The sequence below is a fragment of the Lepisosteus oculatus genome, chromosome 17, assembly GCF_040954835.1.
Source record: "Lepisosteus oculatus isolate fLepOcu1 chromosome 17, fLepOcu1.hap2, whole genome shotgun sequence".
In the NCBI taxonomy this organism is placed as follows: Eukaryota; Metazoa; Chordata; class Actinopteri; order Semionotiformes; family Lepisosteidae; genus Lepisosteus; species Lepisosteus oculatus.
This window is the reverse complement of record NC_090712.1, coordinates 693,001-719,848: the sequence shown is the minus strand read 5'-3', so window position 1 is coordinate 719,848 and position 26,848 is coordinate 693,001. Positions and strand designations below refer to the sequence as shown.

The window sequence follows — 26,848 nt, the reverse complement described above, 5'->3', positions numbered from 1 at the left end:
CCAGTGCTAGTTTCTCTCTCTCCCTCACACCTGAAGAAGTTCCTCAGCTGAACTATTGTCTTTTTTCTTTTCTTTTCAGCAGGGAATAAACGTTTATCTGTTCCTTTGCAACTTACGCATGCTGACACAGCTCCCTACTTGAACTTTATAAAACAATTCCTATGCATGAAAATATCTTCATCAAAACATATTAAGTAATATTTTTGACCTGGATATTGTACAAAATCCAATGTATTGTTAAAGATTCAGAGGGGTCTGAATAACATTTAAATTGACACACAAAATAACAAAGCTACACCCTAGACATTATCAGGAAATTGACCTGGTAACAACATAAGGCAGGACTACACTCCAGATCGGACGCCAGCCCATTGCTGGCCCACACACAGACAGGGACAATTTAATAATAATTTCTTACACTTATATAGCGCTTTTCTGGACACTCCACTCAAAGCGCTTTACAGGTAATGGGGACTCCCCTCCACCGTGCAATATCCACCTGGATGATGCGACAGCAGCCATAGTGCGCCAGAACGCTCACCACACCACACAGCCATCAGTGGGGAGGAGAGCAGAGTAATGTAGCCATTTCATAGAGGGGGATTCTTAGGAGGCCATGATTGGTAAGGGCCAATGGGAAATGTGGCCAGGACACCAGGGTTACACCCCTACTCTTTTCAAGAAACACTCTTTTTTTAATGACCACAGAGAGTCAGGACCTCAGTTTTAAATCTCATCCAAAGGACGGCGCCTTTTTACAGTATAGTGTCCCCGTCACTATACTGAGGCATTAGGACCCACATGGACCGCAGGGTGAGCGCCCCCTGCTGGCCCCACTAACACCTCTTCCAGCAGCAACCTTAGTTTTTCCCAGGAGGTCTCTCATCCAGGTACTGACCAGGCTCACACCTGCTTAGCTTCAGTGGGTTCCCAGTTGTGGGTTGCAGGGTGATATGGCTGCTGGTGTTTAGAGACATCAGTGAACCTGCACAGCACATCTTTGGGAGGTGGGGGAAACCCGAGACCAAAAATGCACTTGAACACAGGGGAACATGTAGACTCCACACAGATGGTGCCACGACACTGTGTCAGTCATTGGCTCTTCTACATTGCCATGCTGCCCAAGCAGAGCTACAGTATCCATGAATTTCAGTCTCCCCTCAAACATCTGCAGGAACTGCACTGAGGCCTGTCCTGATGCTGGAGTTCCTGAGCCCTGTCCTGAACAGACCAAGACACTCTGCTTGAAATCAAACTGGTGCAATGACTCGTCCGATACAAAAATAGGTCACCATACTGACCCCCATCCCACATCAGTGTCTACAGGGGGCAGGCTCCTCACAGCCCAGCTGTCTTTACAAACCACAGCAGTCAAAACTGATATTTGTGTTTTATAGAGAAGTAAACTGAATTTGTGAGACTTTTACATGGTGAAATTGACTTAAAGCAAATGTGTCCCAATACTTATGGTCCCTTGAAATATTGTGGTTAATTTCACATTTTCATTAATTTTCTAATTACACCCCTAAACACACAAAGTAAATCCACATGTCATAGAGGGACGAAATACATCGTAATATCTTTAATTTTCAAGCCACCTTGACAATGCACTATTTAATTTACCAATTACAGATTTACTTGGCTGACACTGCTGTCTCCACAGCAACGCAGGTTTGCACCCATTCATACGGCTGGGTATTCTGCTGCAGCCAATCGGCCGAGGATACTACAGCACTGTCCCCCTTGGCCAGCCGTCCCACAGCCCTCCAGTTCCGAGTGCGGAACCCGAGCCGCTGCTGTCCGTGCCGAGCGGCAGTACAGTGCAACAGCGCTCGCGGACCAGACAGAGGAAGCACGGAGACGTCAGCCCCGCGCGCAGCCCGGCGGCCAGGCTGCCCTGCTCTGCACGCACCGTGCCGCGAGATGGCGCTGTCCTGAAGCTACACCGGAAGCCAGGCGCTGGCGAGGCTCCTGGGCGCGAGGGGTCTGGTGGAGGGCACAGCGACGCACTTAATTTCTTAATAGGGTGGTACAATATTAATCTTTAGGTAGAATGCATGCTCTCTTATTTTCCATGTTTGAGTAAAAGCATCCCCTCGTCAAAAAATGTTTTCACGAAAAAGAGGTTGCTGCTGGCCCGTTGCTAACCCTCCTTTTAAATCAATAATAATAATAATAATAATTATTATTATTATTATTATTATTAATTGCTTACACTTATATCGCGGTTTTCTGGACACTCCCCTCAAAGTGCTTTACAGTTTTCTGAACACTCCCCTCAACCACCACCAACGTGCAGCACCACCTTGATTAGTCAATTAGTCTGGTTTCCGTCGTCTTCCAAATGTCCCGTTTTATTTCTGAATTATAGTAAGTGGTTATTTGTTTATATGCTTTCACAGTTGTACAGTCATCGAGTAAGTGCTCACGGTGATAAACGTGGAATTTAAAGTAGTCTGGACATTATTAGAAATGAACATGTCGGTGCTGGCCGGCTGCCCCTCTAGCAGACGGAGGGAAGCATCAGGAGATCCGCGTGCCACATTCCCCTTCTTCCTCACGAGCTTTTCAGCTCCCATCTTCGCGTGAGCCCATTCCCAGCGAACCCGGACTGGACTCAGGGGGTTGCATTTCATCAGCGTTAAGCAAAAACGAACCATGGGGATTTGATACTGTTGCTAGCGGCGTGCAAGTGTCTGATGCCAGCATTGATTTGGTGAGCTCAGGCAGTAAAAACTACAACTGGCATGTTTCTAAGAAAACTAATATAATTTTATTCCTGGCTGATTGGGTTACAGATTAATAGTCCCTTATCTTTGTGCCAATTTTATTGTTTTTTCTGATAACCTTATTTTTCTTGTGTTAGAAGAAGTTCCCTCAGTTGTAAAACGCATCTGATGTCTGTGAATAATAAAAATAAGAGCAACGACGCACACGAAATACTGTAGGTATATCTGTAACACTGAGTACACCTGTAATACTGTAGGTACTCCTTTAATCCTGAGTGTACACCTGTAATATTGCAGGTACATCTGCAATACTGAGTGTACTCCAGTAATACTGTAAGTACACCTGTACTACTGTAGGTAAACCTGTAACACTGAGTGTACACCTCTAATGCTAATCTTACTCCTTTAATCCTGAGTGTACACCTGTAATACTGCAGGTACATCTGTAATACTGAGTGTACTCCAGTAATACTGTAAGTACACCTGTAGTACTGTAGGTATAACCTGTAACACTGAGTGTACACCTGTAATACTGCAGGTACACCTGTAACACTAAGTGTACACTTGTAGTACTATATGTAATACTATACTATATGTAATACTATGGGTACACCTGTAACACCGAGTGTACATTTGTAATACTGTAGGTACACTTGTCCTACTGCAGGTACACCTGTAACACTGGGTGTACTCCAGTAATACTGTAGGGACACCTGTAACACTGAGTGTACACCTGTAGTACTATAGGTACACTGGTAACACTGAAAGTACAACTGTACTACTGTAGGTACATGTGTAACACTAAGTGTACATCTGTACTTCTGTTATACTGCAGATACACTTATAACATAGGTACACTTGTAACATTAGGTGTACACCTGTAATACTGCAGGTACACCTGTAATGCTATAGGTACACCTGTATTGCTGTAGGTACACCTGTAACACTAAATGTACACATGTAATACTGCAGGTACATCTGTAACACTCGGGAACACCTGTGTAATACAGTTTCTGCATGACTAATCCAATCGGAATAAAAGATCACCCTTATATTCATTGCTTATATTCACGGCTTTATAAAACTCATTTTTAAAATAGCCAGAAATAGTCAAAACACAAGAAGGACTACACACGAAACTAATACCGTTGGTCTTATCTAGATCATTAGGTTTTTCGTAGCTTATCGCTCCGATGGGCAGCTCGTCCCCAGTTCGTTCCAGCCTGTTGGTTGCGACGAGGTACATCAGGAGACACGGAGAGGCTCCTCCAGACTTCCCTGGATACGGAGGAGGAGGAGGAGTCGGAATTCCAGTGGGATGAGTTTCCTCCCGCTACGTCACTCCGGGCTGGGCTGCACTTTGTTGATCCAACCGGAGAGCCCGCAGAGCCAGTTCGCTAAGAAAGCCTTGACGACCGAGCGCTGGAAGCCTTTTCGTTGTTAAACGTGTTTCTGAGTTCGTGCGTAATTATATTTTTCGAAATGAGATTGAAATCTCCAGGGCGATGCTTCAGGCACGATTGAGAGTTCGGCATCCGCTTGAATTAGGTCTTCCTTTTTGATCTATTTTTTTTTCTTATCGGGGAAAAACTTTCCTTGTTGTGCGAGGAGGTCGAGAAGGCCTCGCCGTGCCTTTGCAACAGGTCTGTCGGGAGCAACAAAGCGCTCGACGGCTCCGCAGGTGCGATTTTAGTCTGAAATTGAGAAGGAGTGGCGAAGGATCGAGAGACTATAACTCCTCGTCTGCCATTGCTGCTGACTTCGGAATCACCCGGATCAAGCGAAACGTCTTTATTTCATCGGATCCACAAGATTTACAGACTGGAGTTTAAATGCGGTACGGAGCTAAAATGATGCCGGTAAGTTGTTTATAAACCACGTAAATAAATTCAGTGATTAAGATAAAACTGCGTTATGTTTTGTCACTATATTTTAAAAAGTGACTGAAGCAATTTTGGTCGAAATTTATTTAATCCAGTTCATACTTCTCTTTTTTTTTTCCTACGATTTGTGGTGCAGCAGAATTGCTAATGCCCCTGTCCGCCTGTTGCGCGCCCTGTACCTGTTGACGAGAGAATCGGCTAGATCCGTAGGTCACAGAGCAGGAGAACTGGCCCTTCAAGAACCGATTTAAAACGTTTTTGAATGTTAAGATTCAGATCAAGGCGCGGTGTACAACGTGGAGGTGTAGTTGGGACTCCGGGCTTGTAACTGGAAGGTTGTGGATGAGACACTGCTGTTATACCCTTAAACACTGCGCTAGTGAAGTACCCCAGCCCTCTAAAAGAGTGCAAACACGAGTAGAGTCGATTTGGATGAAAGCCTCGGCCACATAAACAGTAATCCATTATACCCGGCCGTGTACTTTCTCCTCGTCATCGTCCTGGTAAAAGCGTAGCAGCGTTTTTTATCGCCCAGTCGAGTTTCACTGTTGTTCAGTGTGATATGTTTAGAGGTACCTGAAACATGGATACGTTTTCCTGACCGACTTTATCTTGCTTATGGACGAATATTTTAATCTACAAGCCAGAGCTCAAAGCGACGGTGCTAAAAGCGAGGCTCTTCAGCAAGTTGCGGTTGAGTTGCTCCCGGCGAGCGCAGGTTCTGCGGTTAACCCGAGAGCCTGGCGGGCGAGCTGGTGCGCCGTCTCCGGAGCACAGCCAGGTAGCGGCAGGGCGCTGCGCTGAAACTCGATCTGCATCCTTTGCAAAACTACAGCATGTGCGTATGGTCTCATCTTCTACGCGAAATGTTGCCCTAAGGGAGGTTCGATTGCGGTAAGGCTCCAGCTCCCTCTCGACGGCCAGGGGCGCTCTGGCCCGGTGCTGGCAGGCGGCACGGCTGACCTGAACACAGGACCGGCCGGGAGGAGGTGGTGGCCCCGGGACACCGAGCTGCAGGGGCCCGCTGGGTGCGCTCGGGTACCGTCTCCGTTCAGTTGGCGTCCGGGGGAGGCGTTGCTCCTCGCCGCCCCAACACACGGCACGATACTGTCTTTCCGCTTTGAAAAGTTTATTCCGCGTTGGATTGTAAGGGCCGAGGAGGAATGAGACAAAAACAAAGGGGAGGACTTGTAAGTCGGAATGTGCTTGCCGCACAGGCGATGGCGTTTTGTCCAGGTGTTGCCAGCTGTGCTCTGTGGGGACACTGCGATGGAAGTCGGGGCGCTCCTGTGAGGACTCCAGCTCTGGGCTGGCTTGTGGTTAAATGTGGCGCCACTGGGTGAGCGTTGCTGTCAGTCTGTGTTGGCGATTGCGATTGATCGTTGGTGTGTCACTGTGACGTTACATGATTACAGTGGGGGGTGGCGGAGTAGCTTCACACCGTCCTAGGTATTAAAACCCTGGTCCACACAGTTTCAGAACCGCTTCAGGGTCAGAACCTGTGTATTCAGAGATGCTCCCGGTTCAGGGCCTGTGGTACAGGAAACAGACGCCAGTGCACATGTGCTGAGAGGTTCAGCCTAGGCCAGATACCTGCAGACACTCTGAAGAGGTGACGTCCTCCAGCCTGGGGAACTCAGCTATGAGCCAATACTGTACTGACCCGCCTCCGGGTTATTCAGTACAACTCCTCTGTGTCTGTGACCTGTCTCTCCGTGGAGCTCGGTCCTGAGCGCAGACAGGTTCCTGGCTGCTGGCCCAGGCCGTGGGAGGGCTGCCCGGCACGAGCGCTGCTCCTGGGGACAGGAAGGGTGGTGGTGGTTATTTTTAGGTGCCAGTCACAAAGGTTTACCACACTACGCCCTTGTCTGTCGGTGTTTCCGGGGAGCAGCAGCTGCAGTCGCAGCCCGGCTGGACCTCAAGCTTGTGGGGGCGAGCTGTGTCTGCCCGGAGGAATTCAGATTGCTGCCTGTCCGAGTGGCCGTCTCGCCACCGCAGTCCGGGATTAGACCAGTCAGAGGCTTTCCAGTTCCGCAAGAGTGGCCCTTTTCCTTTTCCCTCTCTCCCACCAGTCTGAGCTTTCGTCTCTGCTGAAACAGCCGGTGAGTAAATCCGTCTTTCAGAGCCTGTGGTCAGCTGAATGAGATCGGCTCAGGCCCTCTCTGCCGGCGCCTCTGCTGTTCGTCGGGCTGTTATTCCCAGGGAGAGAGCCGTCGCGCTCCAGCTCAGGCTAATTAAGCCAGTCCTCTCCCCCGCGCGACTGGCGCCGCGCCAGCGGGCAGCAGGAGCCCCGCGGGGGTTCAGCGCTGCCCAGGTGGCCCGGAGTGACTCTCCTGGCCGGGGCCCAGTGTGTGGGCTCTGCGAGCCCCTGCCCAGCCTGAGCCCGGCCGTCTGTCGTACCCTGAGCCCTGGGGTCCCCTGGCCTACATTCCTCCACATGAGCCGCGCGCTTGTTTGTGGAGCTGGTCTCTCTGTGGGGACGCACAAGATGTTTGGGAAAGAGTCCTATTTCTCCAAAAATGTCTCACCCCCCCCTGCTGGAAGGGAAGATGTGTGTTTCTAGCGAAGATAAAAGGAGGTGACTTTTCTGAGCTCAGCAGGATGTCAGTAACTAAGGTTTGCTCTAAAGGAGAAATCTGTAGCTGGATTCTTTTCCTTCAAATAAGGTTAGAATGAGATGCAATATTTTCAGCTGTTTGAGTACGTTATCGCCTCTGAGATACGATAGCTTCTTTTTCGAACAAGCTACGACTTTGATTGGAAAAGGTTTAAAGTTGTTTCGAGTTTTGCAATGGCTGTTTTTCTTTGGCGTTGCCCGCTGTTAATCCATGGAATCTGCCACTGCGACCCTTTGTGAGAATATGAGGACATTCTGCACAGGAGGTGCCATCATGCTGCCTTTCAATTCAATTCAGTTCAAGGTGCTTTATTAGCATGACCGATGGGTACAATCAGTGTTGCCAAAGCAAATAAAAATAATACAATTAACATGGAACAAAACATAAAATAAAAGTAAAATAAAATCTATAGACATTACAGACATTTACAACAGAGACATGTCAGAAAATATTGACATATACTGTAGGCGAGGTGGCCGAGTGGTTAAGGCGATGGACTGCTAATCCATTGTGCTTTGCACGCGTTTTTTGGGCGGAGCGGTGGCTCTGTTGCTAAGGATCTGCGCCTGTGACTGGAAGGTTGCTGGTTCAAATCCCGCGGCCAGCAGAGGAATCCTACTCCGTTGGGCCCCTGAGCAAGGCCCTTAACCCCAACTGCTCCAGGGGCGCCGTACAATGGCAGACCCTGCGCTCTGACCCCAAGCTTCTCTCCTTGTCTGTCTCTCCTTGGAGAAAAGCTGGGGTATGCGAAAAGACGAATTCCTAATGCAAGAAATTGTATAGGGCTAATAAAAAAGAAATAAAGAAACATTGAAACATTAGGCGTATGGAGCATTATTGGGAGACAGGCTCACTGTTCCTCAGGCTGTGACAGGAGATCACATACTGGGCTGCCAGTTCAACTGAGTTCTCTCCTCTCCCAGTAGGATTCGGACCCATTGTGATTCTGGCAGGTGTGGGAACTGCCCAGAGTATCTGTCACAGTGCAGTAGGAAGTGCACCTCTGTCTCTACTTCTCCCCGCTGGCAGTGGGAGCACAGCCTGTCCTCTCTGAGCAGCCAGGTCTGCCCGTGTCTCCCAGTTTCTATGGCCAGGCTGTGGTCACTGAGCCTGTACTTGTCAGGGTCTGTTTCTTTTTGTTGTTTCTTATCTTGGTCAAATATTCGGCTAGTGTGTATTGTCTGTTTAGGGTTCTGTAGCATTCCAGTTTATGTTGTGTGTGTGTCCCAGTGTGTGAGATATTGCTGTGTGATCTGTGCTGTGATGTGGTTGAGTTTCACTGACAGTACTGCAGGTTTACAGGCACCTGCACCGCCACAGGGGGCGCTGTTGCTGGCAGTCAGTGAGACCCCGACTGATCCCCCAACAGTGAGGCGTTAATAGCAACGGATTGATTCTTGAAGAAAGCAGCATCTTTTTAATCGGAAGGATTTATAAAACAACGTTTTATTTTATTCTCTGTTGGTTTCGCATAACAATGGCTTCCTGCTGATTTTTGTTGAAGTTATGAGTCAGTCTCGGTTATCTGATCCTCAAAAATGTCTGCGATAAGATTCCTCCCCGTGGGCCCAGAGAACGAGAGAAGCAGGCAGTTTCCTGTTGTACAGCAGTTTCGGTGCACGTCTGCCGCAGGCACTGAACACACCGTTCTCCTTGCGCTCATTTAGAGCACAGCGTCTTCTCCCAACAGGGTGGAGTGGTCTGGGGAAACAGTTGTCATGGTTTCGGTTATTCACGACACCAGTACGCAACGATTCATCTGCACCTCCAGACTCAGGAAAGTGGGACGCTGGGCCTTGAGCGGACCCTGCTGTGGCTCTTGGGTCCGTTATGCAGGTACCAGTGAGAAGTGCTGCTTGCCCTGCAGGCAGGACAGTGAGGACAGCTGGTGTGGGACCGGCCCAGTGCAGCCCGTTGCCAGGTGCTGCTCCCGTCCGGCACGGCGCAGACCCGAGGCCTGGGTCTCGGCGCCCGCAGACGTGGGGAAGAGCGTCGTCCTCGTTCAGCAGCTGGGCTGTGTGAGGCGGTCAGGGCCGTGTGGCCAGGAATCCTGGAGCGCTCAGTATGGATGCAGCAGGGAGAGTGGAGCTGCGTGTTGAGGATGTGCATCCTGGACGTTCCTGGGGCTGTGCCTTCACTGCAGTCACCAGCTGTCCAGTGAAACAGGTGGAGGGTGAGAATTGCTCGATGAACCCAAAAACGAGGCCAACAGAACCCAGATTTCTACATGCTTCTTCATATTTATACATGTATATGCGTAGATATTTTCTTGTACTGCCACATAACGCACAACGTCATCAGTGGCTCTCTGTGTCCTGGAGGGGTACAGGCAGATTAACGATGAAAAGTGGCAGAACTGCACCTAATGACTGGCACAATGGCAGCATCTGGCGTGCGGTATTCTTTTGCTTGGCTTTCAAGATTTCTTGGCATGCAGGTCAGACTACTGGAAAGCGTTGGTATTACACCGTGAACATCTGTTACTTTTTTTTACTCTGACATCTGAGGGGCCATTTTTGTGTTTTGCTTTGCTCGGGTTAATTATTACCCCAGTTGTCCTCAGCCAAACCCCACCCACCCGATATGAATCTTTGTGTCCCAGCTGAGCTGAAGGCCAGGGCAGAGGCACAATGCTGGACTTCCGCCCTGTTGCTCGAGCCCATCCCTCGCTGAGGAGGGCGCAGGCAGGGTGGTCTGGCGAGGCTGGAGAGCACAATGGGCCTTCTGAAATTAGCAAGTGCTCTATGTGAAGAGAACAGCCCACTGTAGCTCAGGTTTGGGCTTAGGCTGCTCAGCTGAAGCTATTGTTTTACAGAACAGAGCAGTAAGGTTAGTGCACACGCCTCCTGCACAGTGGAGTGGGTGCATACCTGCCAACAGCTTAGGAGCAGAGTGTTTTGTTTAAGCTGATTTATTTGCACTGCTAACTGAACTGTAGCAAAAGCATGCTCTGCTGTCACAGGTTGCGCAATATGTAGGGAAACATCTGATCATTTTAGATTGGTTAGGATCAAATCAATCAGAGCTCTGAACCGCTGCAGTTTCTGCAACCTAGGAAAATGACTAACAGATGATCCAGGCATTGCTGTCACATTGGCTCATGTCCTGCAGTGGGTAATTGCATGTGTGTCCGGGGGGCAGGGCATGGATTGAGTCCTTGGCCCTGGTGTAAGCAGGCTCTCTGGTTGCGTGTCATTTTAACTGGGATGTTTGCTGAGCGATTATGTTCTACCACATAAACCCATGGTGGGATTCATTTTCCAGCTGTCCTGCCAAATAATGGCCGCATTATTTTTTAAGGAAGAATAAGAGCAGCCCTTGTTTCTGAGCATTTTTTTTGCTACAGATTTTAGGGCAGAGCATTGTGTGAAAAACTCCTGAGCAGCCCTGATAAGAGTTTCCATTTTCACTGGCCAGTGACGAAAGAAACGCAGCATGTCTTTGTTTCTCTTGAGGAGTGTGAGAACCCAAGGCGCTTGCTTGGGTTTCTGTGTGCACAGTGTGAGCTCAAGGCCTGTGCGATCTCTGAGCTCTCCTGGGCTTCAATCCATTAATTCTTAAGTGGATTTGGGCTCCCCAGGGCTGGAAAGGTGTTGGGCTTTTAATGACTTCCCTGTCAGAATCTTATCAAGTCAGTGACTTATCTGTTCACATTGTCTGTCAGTCATTAGTCCCGTTTCCTGTAGCTCCTCAGTTGACTTTTATTCAAAATAAATCTTGGTGGATTTAAGACTGACCATAATACCCAATTGACCCTTTTAAACTGTTTAAAATTGAGCTGTATTTGTTATATGTTTATTTATTAGTTCAGGTGGGTAGCTGCGTCAGAATGCGTAGGCTGCAAAGGAACAAGTAATAGGTTTATTCCATGGTGGAAAAAGAAGAAAGAAAGCACAACGTTTCGGCAATGGAGCCTTCTTGCGTTTTCTTTCTTCTCTTTTCAGCATGGAATAAACCTGTTACTTATTTATTAGATGTGTTATTCAGTGTCTTATTTTGTTAGGTTGTGGTTTGTCTGTATTTTGTGAGGTTTGTTAGGTTGTGTTCAGCTGGGTTTATATTTGTAACCTTCCCTTGAAAGCTTTGTGTAATGCTTTTACTTGAAAGGGACTAGCGGCAGTTTCTTCCTTCCTGTTCGTCGCTGGCTTGCTGCCGGTGTGCAGGTGGAGGGTGTGGTGGAGTGAGGTTCTGGCCAGTCCCTCCTGCTCCCCTCTGTGCTGTCAGTCCTGCAGCTCCTGGCTTCCAAACCGCTCAACAAACTCCCTACAGTTTCCCCAGCATGTGTACTAGTCTTTTCCAGGATATTTGTTCCCTGATGAGTCTTGTGATTGACGTTGTCATCCCAGGAAGCACCTTGTAGGAACTTCCGGACGTCCGGTGCGCTCCGGCGGGGTGTGTGCTGCTATGGTTACGCGGTTGCTGTGGTGGTGTCAACAGAAACCGGAGCCGCCGGCTGGGCGGGCCTGGTTGCCCCAGGGGAGGGGTCGCCCGCGCTGCTGACGGAAGTGCTCAGGTGAAACCCAGACTGACGGCCAGGAGACACACCTGTCCCTCACGCACTGCGCTATTTGTTTTGATCCGGAACTGCTTTTACATCAGCGTTTACAACAACTTCTTCACGGGGAAAAACACAAATTACTGCCGTTTCATTGCGGCTTGTGTGTGTTACCGTTGGTTTCAACACTAGTTTTTGACTGTAAGTTAGTTACAGACCCTGCTACCTCATTTTCTGTACATTTCCTCAGACATACGTTTGAAGTACTATTACTGCCAAATATACCAGCCTTTGTCCTTAATTGGTACCTTCCATCTAAGAACTTGTATTTTGTACATGACCATGCAGTTCAGAAAGCCGGACGGCTATGCAGTGGGAGTCTGGTTTTCCCCCTCTGGCAGTCAGTCCAAGCTTCGCTTTTCTTGCTCTAAGAGTTCAGTCAGCAGTGCAGATGCAGGCAATGTGAAGTTGGGAGCAGAGAGATTGGTTTCAGGACCTTTGTAATCCTGTGAGTCGGTCTCTTTCGTGACTCCAGCTGGTATTGTGTAATTTTCCAGAAGCAGACCGGTCTCTGGTCTGGAGTCCCTTGCGCTGGCTCAAGGACACTGACTCATGTGTCCTTAGTCATGAGTTACCCAGACTACTTTCCCTTCACAGGGGGCGAGTGGCTTGAATCAGTTCAGTCCCCTGTCCTGGCTAATCACTTTCGGAAAGAGCAAACAGTGGGAAAAGGGCAGTTTGAGGGGAGACTGAGCAGTCATTCTTCTTCAAAGCTTTTCAAACCTTCTCTGGTCATAAATGAAATGCAGTCCCTTTCAGACAACTCCAGGACATCACTCCTCCACCACTAGACCAACAGCAGAGAGCTGATTGCAGTTGGTAGCTTGGAGAGTGGCCATGTGGTCACGCCACATCTACTGGACTGGCTGGACAATTGTTGGTCATCACATTACGTATCGATGCTGAACTCTTTCTTTGTCGATTCCACTGAAAAAGCACCAGGACACAAGTGTACCTTTGTTTTTTTTTACAATTAATCTTTAGGAAGTGTAAGCATACTGGTCATCGACCAATAAACTGTGTAGGGAGGTCTGGGAAGATCAACGTCACCACGAGTTGATGTGCAGTTCAAAAACAGTTAAGTAGTGTCAAGGGGTTCATAGGTCATCAGATTTTTAAAGGGTCTTGCAGGGCTCCAGACTGCGACTGAAATGGTTGCAAATGCGCCAAAAAATAAGAATTTGCGACAATTATTTAAAATCTAGTCGCCATTAGCGACAGACACCAAAACTTTATTTTGTGTCGATATGTGGTCGAATTTCATCTGGTGGCGAGGCGTTAATTCCATCTTTAGAGTGCACGCCTGTACGTCCCTTCATCACAGCACACGTCAGTGATGGTTGGTTTAAAGGTAGCAAGCTAAGAACCTACGCACTAGGACACAGGCTGCTACAGGTGTTCCACAAGCTGGCTGATCTGCTAACAATGATGAAGCGTAAAATTGCAGACTTTTCTAAAGAGTTTGATGCATCTCCTGGCGGATTTTGGACCACTGCCGGGGATCCTCAGAATCCAGCCAGCGAAGTTTACGTGAGTATGGACGACACCTGAGCAGCCGTCTAAATCGAGCAATTTGAACAAATGCTGTATCGCGGCTTTTGTTCTAAAGCCGGCCAGGAAGTTGCAGGGAAAACTGAGTTTTTCAAAGGGACGAAGCATTTTAGAAAAGAAACGGTAAAAAAACATGGAGGCAGTCAGAAGCAATCAAAATGCTCGTGATTGTGTGAATGCGAAGTGTGCTCATTAGCCCGGGCTGTGTCTCGCGCCTGTCAAAAGACAGCCTCCACTTTGGAGGGTTTCACTGGGATCAGCTCAGCAGGCCCTTCACTTGAGCAGTGTGATCCCGAGCTCTGTGAGAGGCTCTGGCTCGGCTCAAACCAGAGGAAGAGGAGGCTCAGAATCTGATGAGTAGACACTCCATTTGTGACTGTATATAGTTTTAAAGTTTGAAAAACAGACCAATCAGCCGTCAGAGGTCAGGCACAATGGAGTAGGGCAAGAATCAGGCAATAAAAGAGGAGGACAGACCTATGGGCACAGAAGCATGTGAACTATTTTGATTCTGTAATTTGGCGACTAAAAAAAGTCATTTGGCTCCAAAATGTTTCATTTTAGGACCCAGTTGCTCCCAAGTAATTTTTTTTGTCTGGAGCTCTGTCTTGCCTGGTTCTGGGTTCTGGTTTCTGGTTGTGCCACCATCACGGGGGAAGCATGTCTTGTGTTCTGGGTTCAAGGACATGAGCGAGTCACACATGGAACGTTTTGGAATAGTGGCCCAGCGGACAGGGAATATTCCTGCCGTTCTGGAGTTTCTTCCCATGCCTGAGGGTTTTTTTTTGTACCGGCATCTTCTGCTGCGTCGACATTATACAGGACCTTGGTGATCTGGAAAAGTGTCAAAACATCGCCCTGTCCCTTCAGGGCTGCCGATGTCCTTCCTCCTGTCTTCGATAATTGAATTTGGAGGTTGCTGATTTGACAGAATGGGCTGCTTACCTGTGCAATATCGTTAATGGGAGAAGGAGTGTTTCTAAGCCTGACTGCGACACGTAGAGCAGTTTTTTTAGTCTTTGCAAAGGACACAGCTGCAGTGCATTGTGACCTCTTCCAATGACCTCTGCAATCCCAGCGTCCCCATCTCTCTCTCGCTCGTGAGTGCGGGGGCCGGGGGCTGCTCTGCCAAGCCGCGCCTCCGTGTCTCTTCCCAGCCGGCTCTCTCTCCGGGTCGGCTGGGAGCGCGCATACGGGCTGGGGCCGTGCCGGAGAACGGAGTTCGCTCTCTGTGTAGTCAGGTCATTTGTTGAGGTAAGTCTGATTTTTCTAAATTCGTAGCTATTCAGGCTGAATTATTTTGATCCCGTTCAGACAAAAAGGCAGTTTTTTATGACTTGCATCTGCTTATGGTGCAATACTAGAGTTATCCCTTGGTTGGTGGTTTCATGGAAACTTCTGTGGAATGCTTTTTTTCTCCCACAGTAGAAGAAATTCCTCCAAAAATTGGATGGTTTTGTATTGTCTCCTTCTTTCATTGTACTTTTTCAGACTGTACTATGCTCAGAAAATATGGTGGTTGTTTTTGCGTTTTGTACTTTTTATAGCAAATAGAGGTTTCATTGCCACACAGTTGCATTCTCTAGACAGTGTTATTTTTGCACCACCCTTTAAAAACTGGTGAGCAAAGTGAGGGTGCAACAGGTCAACTGTGCGCTCGTGACGCACCTGGACTGAGCCCACCCTCTGCGCCCAGGCTCATTGTGCTCGGAGGCGCTTGTTTCGCTGTGTATCTTGCTTGTGATTTCTCATACGGCACGACGCAGGAGTTTCCGAATGTTTGGCTGCAAAAAGAAAGAAGGGACTGGGATCCTATAGGGCAGGGTGGAAACTCGCTGTGTGGAAAACAGAACTACAGCTGAGTATGTTCTGGTTTATAAATGAGCAGTCACCCACCGAGAGTCACGCCTCTTGGGTGCTAGCAGGCCAGAGCACAGGTTACATCAAGACTGTTGTTCTCCCAAGTCACGCAGCCTTGCATAGGAAAGGCAACAGATAGCTGCGTTATCCAGGCGACCCTGAGAATTTCTGCTCCTCCTGTGCTGTAGCTGTGCAGAGAGCCCCAGTGGAAGAGACTGGGCCTGCGAGAGGCAGCAAGTCTGACCGATGGCTTGTGGGCGTGTCTGAAACCTCTTTGTGATGTTGTGTGGTCTTGTGTTGAGCTTTAGCTGTTGTGCATTTCTGTATCTCCCGTTAAAGGTCTGTCAGTTCCCAAATAAAAACAAGAAAATGCTGATGGCACGCTTTCCTCATGATCAGAGACTGTCACGCAGGTGAGAGCAGGTGGACAATGGCCCAGTGTCGGAAGACAGGTTTAGGGAACTAGCAGTGAGTTCTGCCCAGGGCAGTAACCCTCAGTGAAACAGGAAGGCCTGGGTTCTGTTCTGCACCTGGCAGGAAGTGTGCAGGAGGTAATCAGACTTGTCCTACTAGCCTGATCCTGATGCGGATTGTAATGACGCAGGCACTGCGCCCAGGATTGTGGGCATCGTACCCTGTGCTGTAGCTTGTCTGATGCCATCTTTAGCAGAATCAGGAGAGAACTGTGTCTCTCATTCGTGCCCTAGAGCACCAGCAGACCCTCAGCTGTAGATGCAAGATTCTGCTCACCCTGTCTGCACTGAGTGAGTGTGGAGGGGTTATGTGGCATTCTGTTTTTTTTCTATTAAATGTTTAACTTAAATAAATTATTCACGTGTTTACTGCTCAGGATGATTTTGTGGATCATATCTACAGATCTGCAATTGTCTGGGAATCCTGGGGTGTGTAGTTGGGGTTTTTAAACTGCTTTGATTTAACATTGCGTATCCAGAGATCTTTAAGCATGTTTTCCTGGAAAATATAAGTTGGTTTGCAAGCAAACGTCTGAGCCAAAAAACAAAACGGATGTTTTGTTGAGCGTAAAAGCACATTCAAAGTAGTGTGTGCTGCAAAGCACACATGATCTTAAAAGACTAGTGAGTGACCTTTTTTGCCACCGGGACTTGGTAGCCGAATGCCGAATACCAGAAATGCTTGCTTGATTTCTGGATTCTGACAAGGGAACCCCTGCAGCTCCGAGTAGAGAACATCTCAGATTGTGAACTTCTGGTTTGAGCCAGTGCAGAGCAGCCAAGCGGTTTCGGTGATCTGGGGGCAGGAAGCCAGTCGAGACAGGTGTGCTGTAGCGCCCTCCCTGAGACGAGGCCGAGCCGGGGCTGCTGGGGCAGTACTGGGTCAGGGGAAGGAACCTGGAGTTTGTCTCTTAGGAGAGGGCTGATGACGCGATTTCATCTCCATCCTCCCCCCCCTTAGCGTGCACACTCTTGCACAGACTGCTCCTTCTCCCTGATCTGGACGAAGAGGGAATGCAAGCTGTTGGGAGAGAGGAAGACAGATAGTAGGAAAGCCTGTTTACATAGCGAGTACTCAACAGCCCTCAGCTTTTCCAGGTAGCCTGAGAAAAGCTCAGCAAAGCAGGGAGGGGACAGGGTGTTGGTGTTTGTTAGGGGATGCGGGGGCCCCTGCTCGTGATGTGACCTCCCCTTCCTGCCTGTGTGGTGTTGGTACAATAGCGTCTTGTGTACCTGTGGAGGACGCTGATGTCATCTCATGACGCAGGGTCATGGAAAGTGTGACCTCATCATAAACCAGAATGTCAGAACAAATTCCTCGTGTCCTCTGACATCCTCTGGCTTTCTGTTCCCCCCCTGCGTTCCCACTTACCAGACCAGATCCCAAACTGTGCCGAGTGCGGAGCTGTATCAGCTCAGCGCAAACAGGTTCATTGGCTGAGCACCTAAAGAAAAGGTTCCATGATGAAAGCAGCTCACAGAAGATACTCGGCAGATGGATTTCCTCACGTTATACAAAGCCAGTGCAAATGGTTCTGCAATATTAAAGCCTGATCATGCACGAATCTGCTTTCCTCGCCCAAAAAACAGCCTTTGTTTTGGATAAACGGGAGCACTGTGTCTTCATCTGATTTCAGAGTTCTTGCAACCTTCTTAATTTGATTTATCAGAGACCTCTCAAAAAACACAGGCCCAGGTCCCACCTTTCCAAGAAATCGGTCCCACAGCTGTGATTAAATGCATCCGTCTTCTTGGAAGTGTAAAGGAAGGTGGACATGTTTCTCGCCTGTGAGCGAGTCTGTGACACAGATGTTCTGGTCCTGCCCCTTGGAGACGAGACTGCAGATCCCCATTGGATCAGCGCAGCTGCTGCTGAACACCACAGTGTAAGAGTGCAGCAGGGAAGGGGGTGCCAGCCCCTGAGGCGGAGCTCGTGAGGAAGTGAAGATGGCATCCGTCTTAGGTGCTGCAGTCTTAGTCTGTATTGCATCACTGCTCAAGACTGTCCAGCAGTGAGGAAAAGCTTATGATGAAGCCTAAAGGAGAACAGAAAAAGTTACCAGGTTAGGACTACAGGAATAGGAAGCAATAACAGGATAATATGCAAAATGTTTGTTTTTTCTGTAAAGAAACTCCAGCTAACGTGTTATAGCTGTGTTTAAGGCAGTGGGGAATCCTCTCTCTCCCCTAACTGCATCCTGACCTTTTGTAGTTTCTGTGAATAAGAAATTAGATCAGGAGCAGTTTGTGCACTGGAGCTCAACTGGGGTATAAACAACTAGCTTCTGGTCGAATGTCAGAGTCTTTTTAAAAGTGTGTACCTAGATTCTCCAAGTACCCTTAAGGTTTTAATTAAGGTCACATTGCACAAAGCTAAAAAATCTGTCAAGGCTGGGATAGGAGAGTGTATTGTGAGTAGAAAAGTAAGTTACAGGGTTGTTAAACAGTCATACCACCTATAGTAGTTGTGGGTGTGTGTGGCAAGCTTGTTAGCCCACCTGTGTGAAGGTGTGAGGAGGCCTGGAGTGATGAGCAATCGTCCTGGCAGCCACATGGTCTGTTTCAACCCTGTACTGCATATCTTATGAAAAGCACTGTAATAATAATCATCATCAAATCTGTCTCCTCTGAAAACTGCAGTATTTCCTGGTAAAGGTTATGATCCTGTTGTGTTTAGGATCTAAACTGCCTTTTCACAGGCACTCTTGCCTTGAGGATCCCGGAAGCACGGCTGTGCAGAGATCTCGGAGCTGTCGTCGGGAGTTTAACAGTGCTAACGAGCCGTCCTCTCTGCCCCCAGATGTTCCTGACCGTGTACCTCAGCAACAACGACCAGCACTTCACAGAGGTGCCCATCACCCCTGACACCTGCTGCCGCGATGTGGTGGAGCTGTGCAAGGAGCCGGGGGAGACCGACTGTTACCTGGCGGAAATGTGGAGAGGCTCTGGTGAGACTGGGAGTGGGGTACCTCTGTAGGCTCCGGGCTTCGGCTCGCCAGAGATGTGTCCAGTTCAGGCTTTTTAATTCTGGATGCAGGTGAAAATCTCTGGCTCTGTCCACAGGGACTGGTGGAAATGGGAATTTTCATTCTGTAAAGTATAATAATAATAATAATAATAATAATAATAATAATTGCTTACACTTATATAGCGCTTTTCTGGACACTCCACTCAAAGCGCTTTACAGGTAATGGGGACTCCCTTCCACTACCACCAATGTGCAGCATCCACCTGGATGATGCAACGGCAGCCATAGTGCGCCAGAACGCTCACCACACATAAGCTATCAGTGGGGAGGAGAGCAGAGTAATGTAGCCAATTCATAGATGGGGATTATTAGGAGGCCATGATTGGTAAGGACCAGTGGGAAATTTGGCCAGGACGCCAGGGTTACACCCCTACTCTTTTCCAAAAACTCCCTGGGAATTTTAATGACCACAGAGAGTCAGGACCTCGGTTTTATGTCTCATCCGAAGGACGGCACCTGTTTACAGTATAGTGTCCCGTCACTATACTGGGGCATTAGGACCCACATGGACCGCAGGGTGAGCGCCCCCTGCTGGCCCAACTTAAACCTCTTCCAGCAGCAACCTTAGTTTTTCCCAGGAGGTCTCTCATCCAGGTACTGACCAGGCTCACACCTGCTGAGCTTCAATGGGTTACCAGCTGTGAGTTGCAGGGTGATATGGCTGCTGGCTGTCTAGTGCTCTTGTGTTTTTGTCTTATTTCTGGGATGTCGTACTGCGGTATCTCATACCTCTCATGTTGGATCAGCAGCCTGTCTGCTGGATGGCGTGATGGGTGGGTTCTGGGCTGCTGTGGGACAGAGGTGCGGACCTGCCGCGCAGTATGAACATGCTCAGCTGTGACACGGCAGCCTTGTCAGAGCCGTGTAGAATCCAGGATCCTGGTGGCATGGCTCTCATGCAGACGGTCTCCAGGACTACCTTGCCAAGAGAAAGGGTGTCCGGTCAATGTGTCTGAAGGGCTGATGTCTTCTAGTTCATAGCGTTGCTCGCCCTGACAGCTGTGGGTTGTGCAGTGTGACAGACTGGTGTGAATAGAGGTTATTGTTCCTCCGCTGTCTTGTCTCAGAAAAAGATGTGTGACACTCAGAGATACTGGGCGACACAGACAGACCTGGCTGCCCAGAGAGGACAGGCTGTGCTCCCACTGCCAGCGGGGAGAAATAGAGACAGAGGTGCACTTCCTACTGCACTGTGACAGATACGCTGGGATTAGAGAAACATTCTTCCCTAAATTGAGAAATCTAGTCCCAGAGTTCCCACACCTGCCAGAATCACAACGGGTCCCAATCCTACTGGGAGAGGGAGGAAAGAACTCAGTTGAACTGGCAGCCCAGTCTGTCACAGCCTGACGAACAGTGAGTCTGTCTCCCAATAATGCTCAATATGTTTACGGTATATGTAAATACTTTATGACATGTATCTGTTGTAAATATCTGTAATAGGTCTGTAGATTTTATTTTACTTTTATTTTGTGTTTTGTTCCATGTTAATTTTATTATTTTTATTTGCTTTGGCAACACTGATTGTACCCATCGGTCGTGCTAATAAAGCACCTTGAATTGAATTGATACCCATAAATCACAACTGTACAGCCCAGAGTAGTGCAGGACTAAATTAAAAAACTGTACCCAAACTTGGCAAATGATAGGTCTCCTACTTCAAGGCTGCCCTCCTGGCTTGGTCTCGCCTGCAGTCAGGCTGGGTTGGGGTTCGGGGTTCGGGCTGCCGTGTTCAGCCCGTGAAGGTCACTGTGTGCAGCCCGTGAGCTCTGGCCAGCGTCTCAGTGTTTGGCTGCTCAAGGACGCTGAAATGTGCCTGCCAGAAGCGTTCAGCCCGTGTCAGCACTGTAAAATGTGGATTAGACGAGCTGGAGTTGTTCGACCGGTCACATTTCTGACATTCTCTTGAGAACCTGTTCCTTTGTGTTGCCTTTTGGTGTCTGTACTTGGCAAACTTGACTGTTTCTCATTCGCATTGGCTTCTGCCATGAGGCTAGTTTTGCTCTGAAAACTTGCTGTGGAGTTTTGTGTTCAAGAGCCAGGAACAGTCCATCATAGCAATTGACACAGCCCCCCATATTCAGGAATCCTGAAGCATGGTCAGCCCTTTTTTAAAGCTTTTGTAAATATGTGGATTCATGGTGGGTTAGTCTTCAGAAGCACACCAATGGTGTATTTAATTGCGGCTGAGTCCTGACCAGAGTGTCTCCCCTCTATCTCGTCACCCTGTCCGTCTGCCAGCGGATCCTTCTGCCTCTCTACCTCTAGTCTCACCTTGGCTCTGGCTCATGCCTCAAGTCCACAGTAACCTTCCTTCCCACTGGCCTCTGTGTCCATTACCTCATGGGTGTCTGTTCTGACAGTGACGTGATCTGTCTCGGCAACTCCACGGCATTGCCAGCAAGGTCACATTAAGTTGTAGTTCATCACAGCGGTTTTACTAGAGATGCAGAGCAAACGATCTTTCCCTCATTGGACTTTGAGCCTGCTGTGTAACATGAAAGCATCAAAGACAATTTTGGTTAAGTAAAACGATCAGTTCAGTTAGGGCTTCAATTAAGTAATGAGAGCACAGCTGTCCCAGTGTCCAAGGTAGATGCTCTGCAGTCTCGTGTCTCTATTGGTCTGATGTGTCAGAATTCAGACCTTTCTTCCAAACGGGCACAGTGTTATTGACCTCTGTCGCGTGTGTCTTCTGGAATTGGGGTCCACACTCAGTCTGCTGGCCCGGGGTGTCCTGGAATTGGGCCGCAGGCTCAGTGTGCTGGCCCGGGGTGTCCTGGAGTGGAACCAGTGGCTCAGTCTGCTGACTCGCTGTGCCTGCCCTGCAGAGAGAGCGGTCGGCGAGGGCGAGAGGATGCTGGATGTGCTGCAGCGCTGGGGCCAGCAGAGGGCGGAAGTGCGGTTCTTCCTGCGGCACGAGAGAGCGCCCAGCAGGGAGCCGGGTGAGTGCAGCATGCTGGGAGAGCCGAGCGGGGGGGGCGCCTCAACATCACCATGAAACAAGCTGCGCAATGCTCAACACTAGTGGACTGTAACAGCTAGGGTGAGCGCTTTGTCTTGTATAAGTTACTAAAGCTCTTGATCCTGATTATATAAGAACTAAGTTGTCTCCGTGCACCGTACTGAGCCATAGAAGGACTAACTAGGCCCTGCTTTCCTGCATGAACAAGGCCACTGCAGAGCTGCAGAGTTTCTGAGAGGAGACTCTGGCGTGAGAAAGTGCTTGCCGGACAAATCCCAGTCTTGGCCTTCATGGCAGTCCTTGCATCAGAGTTTCCTGTCCCCCTCCCTTCCTGGGTGAAAGTCTTTTCCATCCTCTGTTACAATTCAGCTGTCAGAAAAAAAAAACAGAAAGCAGTCTCAAAAAAACAACCATATGTCTCCCTGAAACAGACAGCCTGGTAATTTAGATCATTTGAATGATTGCCTGTGTTAACAGTTTGGAAATATTTCAGGATTCATGTTTTTTTGTCATTTGTGTGTGCAAACAATATGCTAACAGTGTGCTGTGATCGCTATCAGGTGGATCGAGGGCTCAGAGCAACGGTCTGAAGACTCCCATGAACAGGCAGAGTGAAAATGGGGTAAGTACAGGACTGGCACTGCTACTGCAAGTCTCTACCATTCCACACATCCCAGAACTGCAACCTGGGAGGGCTGCGCTGCTGTCCTCTATGAGCGTACCTCCCAGGACCCCCTCCCACGACACGACAGATTGGCTCTGAGCATACCAGACACCAAATCCCAGAAACTCTGACTACACTGCTAACCAAGCCTCATCATGGCACTACGGGGGCTGTAGGATTGATGAGTGAACAAATAGCACTTCACCATTGATGAGACGCTGGTGTTAAACCTTTTCATCTCCAGAGGCTTAGTGACGATTCTCTGTAAAGATATTTCATGACCTGAGAATCTAGAACCAAAGACTGACAAGTTGTGTAGGGTTAGTTTCTGCTGTATCGTAACTTTAGGACATCCTTTTGTTTCTGGGAAGCTTAGTTTCAAGTACCACTGTACTCGGTACATTAATCCTTCTAACAGTGTTCTCCATGGGGTGTTTTCATGAGAACCTGTGACTCATTTGGAAACAGGGTGAGTGCAAAGAAATGCCTCAGGCTACCTGCTAGTGAATATACAGAGCTGGAGGGGAGAATACTCAACTTTTCCGCTGTTGAAAAACAAAACCAGTCTGTCCGCTGTGTTTCTGATGAGTCAGGCGCATGCTGGCAGGTGTGGAGATCAGCAAAGGCTGGTTTACAGTCACCTTCAGGTCACCAGTCTGTCTGCTTTCTATTGTTCAAAAAGTGTTTGCACACTAAATATGAAACACCTGTGTTCACCTGTACAAGGACTTAAAATTTATTGAACTGCTCTATGTTTGCAGTCTTAATCTATTTCCTTGTAGGCACTTAAACCAGGATCAGTGCTCTAGTCATGGAAAGAGGCCTGAGTTGTAGCCTATATTTCTCTGATCTTTAAAAACTGAATCCCCTGTCCAAACATGTCTGGAGTCATCCAGCCACTGGAGGTTGTTCTTTCATGTGGCAGGTGCAACTGGCGTCCATTCCAGCTTCAGGTGTTAGTTAATTATTGAATATGTTTGGATGTGTTTTAAGATAACTTTGATGGTGATTCCAGTTTCAGTTTACAGTCAGATCTGACCAACTAAAATTGGTTTGAGAGGGCTGGAGCAGAAACAGGAAGACACTCAAGGAGGACTGGAGAGCACTCTTGAAGGAAGGTTGTCCTTGCTGTCCTCTCCCTGTAGGTGGCAGTCCCACGCACGGACATGACTCTCGCGGAGCTCCAGGAGATGGCAGCCCGGCAGCAGCAGCAGATCGACGCCCAGCAGCAGCTGCTGGCTTCCAAGGTAGAGATCTGGGGCTCGGAGGGGGCTGGGGAAACGCGCAAAAGTCAGTGTCAGATCCTCGCCTCCGTCCTGCTGATCCAGCACGTCTCCTCTCTGTTCACAAGGGGATTGTGGTCTCTCGCGCATGGTCACGCGAGTGACCGATGTGGATGCAAAGGTACTGCAGTCCAGTGAGCTGCAGGAGAGATGGAGGAGGAGACTGGGGGGTGTGCGGATCTTCACAGGGCCTGAGGGGTCATGTTCCTCGGTCAGTTGACAGCTGAGTGCTGCAATGGCCAAGCAGCTGTTTTCCTACGGAGAGAAACTTATTGTATTTCTTATTTCTTTAAAATGACAACTAGAGCTGTTGTAACGCAGTGACGTTTAACATTTACTAATGACTTATACAAAAGTAGTGCGAGCTTGCGGACCTGGCGGCTGTGTCTGCCGGCCGCTGAGGGAATGTGGCCGGAGAGCCCGCGCCGGGAGAGTTGCAGCCCCACAGCTGAGCGTGTCGCCCCCTGCAGGAGCAGCGGCTGCGCTACCTGAAGCAGCAGGACCACCGGCAGCAGCAGGCCTCGGAGCAGGAGAAGCTGCAGCGGCTGCGCGAGAACGCCGAGAGCCAGGAGGCCAAGCTGAAGAAGGTGCGGGCCCTGAAGGGCCAGGTGGAGCAGAAGCGCCTCAGCAACGGCAGGCTAGGTGAGCTCGGGCGGGGCGCAGACTGGCGCACAGGTCCCCCGACCCCACTTCTCTCTCGGGCATCAGGAGGCGGAGGCAGACTTCGGTCATTCGGGGCTGCGGGGAGTCAGATTTGCATTCTGTCTGCGGACGAGCAGCTGTCCCCCAGGGCCAGCTGCGCACATATGGCTGAAAGGTCACAGAGTCTAATGTATTTACCTCATTCAGGTCATTAATGCTGACTGAGATGCTAAACGCCTCTAGTCAAAGTGCCACAGAATAAGTGTCAGCTGCTAGGTGTTCCTCTGAGGCTTCTTGAATATGCTGGGGTCACCGTCCTTGGGAGTCATTTACCCCAAGTGATGTCATCGCCTCCGGGGATCTGGCGTCCAAAGAGACGACCATGTGGAGATTCTGGAAGTGCTGGGGTTTGAATTCGGGAGCTCCTGAAAACGAGATGGACTTGTTTACTTTAGCAGCTCGACCACCTCGCCTCCAAGAGGCAGAAGTGTAAAGCATTGATTTATAAAATTTCATTTGAGGATAAAAAATGCATGAAATCTTTTTGGATAAAAAAATTGGGTCTAAACATCCTGAGGAGAACCTGTCTCTGTCTTAAACACAAGATGGTCTCAGGTGTCAGTCCTGCAGTTTGCCAATACAGTGGCAAATACCAGTCTTAACAGACACCTGTAGGAGAGAAACAGACAGAATATCATCATCATCATCATCATCATCCATCTGCATAGAGATGTCATTTTATTTCTGTCTTTGAACCTGCGTGATAAGTGGGGAAATGTGCCTGAATTTGAATAGGTGGATTGTTAGTGTAGTTCTGATGACGGGAAGGAAGTTGTTGAAACGTGTCATTTGTGAGGCAATCAAGAATTCAGAGAAGAGCTCAGTGCTACATGTTATCACACTGCCAAGATGAGCAGGGGGGAAATGGTGGAGACTCTGCCTGCCTCGACTCCCTCTCCCTCTGCCTGCCTGCCTACCTCGCTCTCCCTCTCCCTGCCTCGCCTCACCTCCCTCTCTCCCTCTCCCTGCCTCGCCTCACCTCCCTCTCTCCCTCTCCCTGCCTCGCCTCACCTCCCTCTCCCTCTGGCTGCCTCGCCTGCCTGCCTCCCTCTCCCTCTGCCTCTGCCTCTGCCTCGCCTCCCTCTGCCTCTGCCTCGCCTACCTCACCCTGCCCCCGTCTTGACCCCCGTGCCTCTCCCCGCAGTGGAGGAGATTGAGCAGATGAACAGCCTGTTCCAGCAGAAGCAGAGGGAGCTGGTGACAGCCGTGTCCAGAGTGGAGGAGCTGAGCCGCCAGCTGGAGATTCTGAAGAACGGCAAGATGGACACTTTCCACAACAGCCAGAGCTCTGTAGCAGAGCTGGACCGGCTGTACAAGGAGCTGCAGGTGAGGCAGGAGGGGTCAGGGCTCTGGTGGTCCTGAACAAGGGGCTCCACTCCAGGTCAGTAAGACCTCCATCTGCATAAAGGAGTACAAATGTTAGTCACTTTGGACAGAAGAGACAGACACATTAGCACTAGGAACAGGCGAGTGAAGACAAGAGTTTGGCTAATTTCAGGACTGCAGCTCCATCTAGACTAGTCTCTTAGCTTTGCCTGGCTGACAAACCTCTAAGCCAAAATAAAATCATCAATGTCTGAACCTGGGTTGCCACTTTCAGACACTTCATTCCAGCTGAGCCCTCATTACTTCAGTCTGACAAACAGGGTTACTGGTCTGAGATCAGTATGATCCTTTGCCACTGGTCCCAGATCGCTGCGATGAAACCTGAGTGCCAGGGGATCCAGTGGGGGGCAGGGGCAACTGTTTGAACAGTAAAAACACGTGGGATGGGACTGTTGGCTCCAGTGCCCCCCCAGGCAACTGGGCTCATCCCTGCCCTCTGCCTTCTGCCAGCTGAGGAACAAGCTGAACCAGGACCAGAATGCCAAGCTACAGCAGCAGAGGGAGTGTCTGAACAAGCGCAATGCGGAGGTGGTGGCCATGGACAAACGCGTCAGTGAGCTGCGCGACCGGCTGTGGAAGAAGAAGGTGGCGCTGCAGCAGAAAGAGAACCTGCCCGTGAGTATGGCCGCCTGGCACTGACGCGGGGGGGACACATGGGCCGCCTGTTGGCCTGGCACCGAAGGGCTCGCATGTGGGTCACATGGCGGCCTGGCGCTGAAGGGGGGTGCATGCAGGAGCAACATTCCACGATGTGGGACAACATGGGCCCTGGAGAACCAAAGTCCAGCGGGTCTCACCCTGACTCAGCAGCTTGTCAAGACTTGGGACACGTGTGAGTTCTGATAACTCACACGTGTGCCCCAGCCATATCACCAGTAACTCACAACTGGCAGCCCACTGAAGCTCAGCAGGTGTGAGCCTGGTCAGTACCTGGATGGGAGACCTCCTGGAAAAAACTAAGGTTGCTGCTGGAAGAGGTGTTAGTGGGGCCAGCAGGGGGTGCTCACCCTGCGGTCTGTGGGGGTCCTATTGCCCCAGTATAGTGACGGGGACACTATACTATAAACAGGCGCCGTCCTTCGGATGAAACGTAAAACTGAGGTCCAGACTCTCTGTGGTCATTAAAAATCCCAGGGCGTTTCTCGAAAAGA

The 26,848-nt window shown here is 49.5% G+C and overlaps 1 protein-coding gene across 4 annotated transcripts in view; it reads left to right on the top strand.

Annotated features, from left to right (window-relative positions):
* The first annotated feature begins 4,065 nt into the window (after positions 1–4,065).
* The window catches only part of tp53bp2a (tumor protein p53 binding protein, 2a), a 39,024-nt gene continuing 16,241 nt past the window's right edge, over positions 4,066–26,848 (top strand). Inside the window, exons 1-8 of one of the 4 annotated variants that reach the window (XM_069180076.1) lie at positions 4,066–4,588; positions 18,470–18,617; positions 21,529–21,642; positions 22,223–22,284; positions 23,472–23,573; positions 24,080–24,251; positions 25,456–25,637; positions 26,148–26,312. In XM_069180076.1, the coding sequence (XP_069036177.1) occupies positions 4,562–4,588; positions 18,470–18,617; positions 21,529–21,642; positions 22,223–22,284; positions 23,472–23,573; positions 24,080–24,251; positions 25,456–25,637; positions 26,148–26,312 (972 nt within the window). In that variant the 5' untranslated portion in view covers positions 4,066–4,561. Of the gene's footprint in view, positions 4,589–6,492; positions 6,715–14,508; positions 14,591–18,469; positions 18,618–21,528; positions 21,643–22,222; positions 22,285–23,471; positions 23,574–24,079; positions 24,252–25,455; positions 25,638–26,147; positions 26,313–26,848 lie in introns of those variants that run through there. The other 3 variants (XM_069180073.1, XM_069180074.1, XM_069180075.1) reach the window with 3 other exon arrangements.